Below are 2,084 nucleotides of genomic sequence, written 5' to 3'. Positions count from 1 at the left end.
TCTGTGTATGATGTGTGTATGTGTATGTGACACACAGGGGTGTATTTGTGTATGCGTGCGTTCGTGCGTGCTTGTGGTTGTGTATGTACGTGTGTGCTTTTGTACACGTGTATGCGTGTACACATGTATATGTATATATATGTGTGTGAGGGTATACGTGTATATATATTCGTATGTGTATGTTTGTGTATGTATGTATGTATGTATGCGTTCGTATGCGTATATGTTTGTATAGTGCCATGACTCACATTCAGTGTTCATATGTATTTCTACACGTGCCATGTACATTTGACACAATTTTAGTTTGGCACTTGTCTCGTCTGGTTTATATTCGTCTTGAATCTGGACTTGGACTCTATACATATATACCTTGTGCAGTGGAGTTTCTCCGACTCTATTGCGACTGTCGACGTCAGCATGTGCGTCGACGAGTTCCTGTATTATACGGGCGTCACATTCTGCTCCTTCACAAGATAAGTGTAATGGAGTATTCCCATCTATATCTCTAGCGTTCACTATTGCAGAACAGTAAATTAAAGCCTGGACACATTTGATATTTTGTATCATGACTGCCTTCATCAGTAGTGTCTTTCCCTCAACGTCCCGACACTCAATATTTAAACCTTTGGCTTTTATCTTATCGCCTTTTGTGACGCCCTATACAAAAGAAAAGGAATGATAGAGCTGGTCAATGCGGAGGTGAAAGATATGTCACATTCAGTTGAGGAGGACATAAATCGTCAAACAAAACGAACTCGCGCTTGCTAACCTTCTTATCAATCTTCAAGATCTTGTTGATCTTCTTGGCATCCCCGGCTGCAACAGCCTTTGTTAGCTCCTTCGTTCCTGCTGAAGAGGAGAGCATACTGGATGGAAAATATCGTGATAACTAGCTACTTCCAGTGTTGATGGTGTACGTGTGCGCGCGTTTGTGATGTTAAGTGTAATCCAACAAGAGAGTATATTCCTCTCCCAGACCCCAGTACACTGACGCACATTAACTGCATGTACAATACAAGTAAAAAATTTAAAAAAACAGAATATAAGATCGCAAAATGCACAGTACATTATGTATCAATTTATCGGTTATTAGGCGTGTATCGCATATGTATTTTCTAATATTTATTTCGCGCGATCATTGGCAGATTAGGATATTTGTATTATGTACTACATACAATACATAAGTGACTAACAGTACTAATATTGTCCGAGGGCTGGCTCAGCCTGGATCAGTGGCTGCCGCTTGGGGGTTCTATAAAATAATCGGGTTTGGTTAGTCAAAAATATGCTTGTCGTCTGAATGAGGGCCTGATTCTAGTAAATCTAGTAGCCCTTGGAAGTGCTTTAGTGGCACTTGAAAAGTCAGGGTCTGACCTTAGTCGTGTTTAAAACTTAGGGCCTAATTTCAGTGGTCCTTGGTAATGTAAATTTGCTACTAGTGGTTCTTCAATAGTCAAGACCTGTTTGTAGTGGTCGTTATATAAGGTCAGAGCCAATATTCTAGAGTGATTATTCAAGATTTAGTGTCTGATAGTAGTGTCACTTGAAATCCAGAGCCTGTTCATCCTGATGGTAGTGGCCCTTGAGAAATTAGGACCACTATTGGTTCGTAGTTGAGTTCTCAGGACGCTCAGGGCTGGCGGACTGATTTTTAGCCTCGAACTGGATTGGATTTGTCGCGACAATATGTGTATACAAAAATCTGAAATCAAAATACTCTTGAAAGGACCCCTCAGTGGCTCAGTCCCACCCCTTACCTGGCCCCTGGGGCCTGGGTGCCCGGAGGGTGGGCCAGTGGGGTCCTACCAATGCCAAATGAATCTATTACAGACATTTACATTGTTGCACAGATTCTGGGTATATTTCTATGTATGTACTATCATATGTGCATATATTTTATAGTTACCATACTCTGTGTTTCTTTGAAAAGTGCATACATTGGTAATGTGAAGTTAATAATTAGCAAGATACGATGTCTGATTACGGCATGAACCTGTTGGCTGAAGCTGCACTTAGAAACAAGAGAGCATCTTCTGAAATTAGCGGTGGTGAAAGAGTGCATCTCGATGGAAGAGGGCAAGTCA

At 41.2% G+C, this 2,084-nt stretch overlaps 1 protein-coding gene across 1 annotated transcript; it reads right to left on the bottom strand.

Moving 5' to 3' along the window:
• Positions 1-366: 366 nt before the first annotated feature.
• Positions 367-1,066, bottom strand: SARC_14555 (hypothetical protein; the record flags this gene model as incomplete). Its single annotated transcript, XM_014291311.1, has 2 exons — positions 770-1,066; positions 367-657 (listed from the first exon to the last, which is right to left on the bottom strand). Coding segments are annotated over exons 1-2 (387 nt in total), but the record flags the coding sequence as incomplete, so codon positions are not given.
• Between the last annotated feature and the right edge of the window lie 1,018 nt (positions 1,067-2,084).

This window comes from Sphaeroforma arctica, assembly GCF_001186125.1.
Source record: "Sphaeroforma arctica JP610 unplaced genomic scaffold supercont1.4772, whole genome shotgun sequence".
In the NCBI taxonomy this organism is placed as follows: domain Eukaryota; class Ichthyosporea; order Ichthyophonida; genus Sphaeroforma; species Sphaeroforma arctica.
Note: the sequence above shows the minus strand (reverse complement) of the source record. Positions and strands in the feature narration are given on the sequence as shown.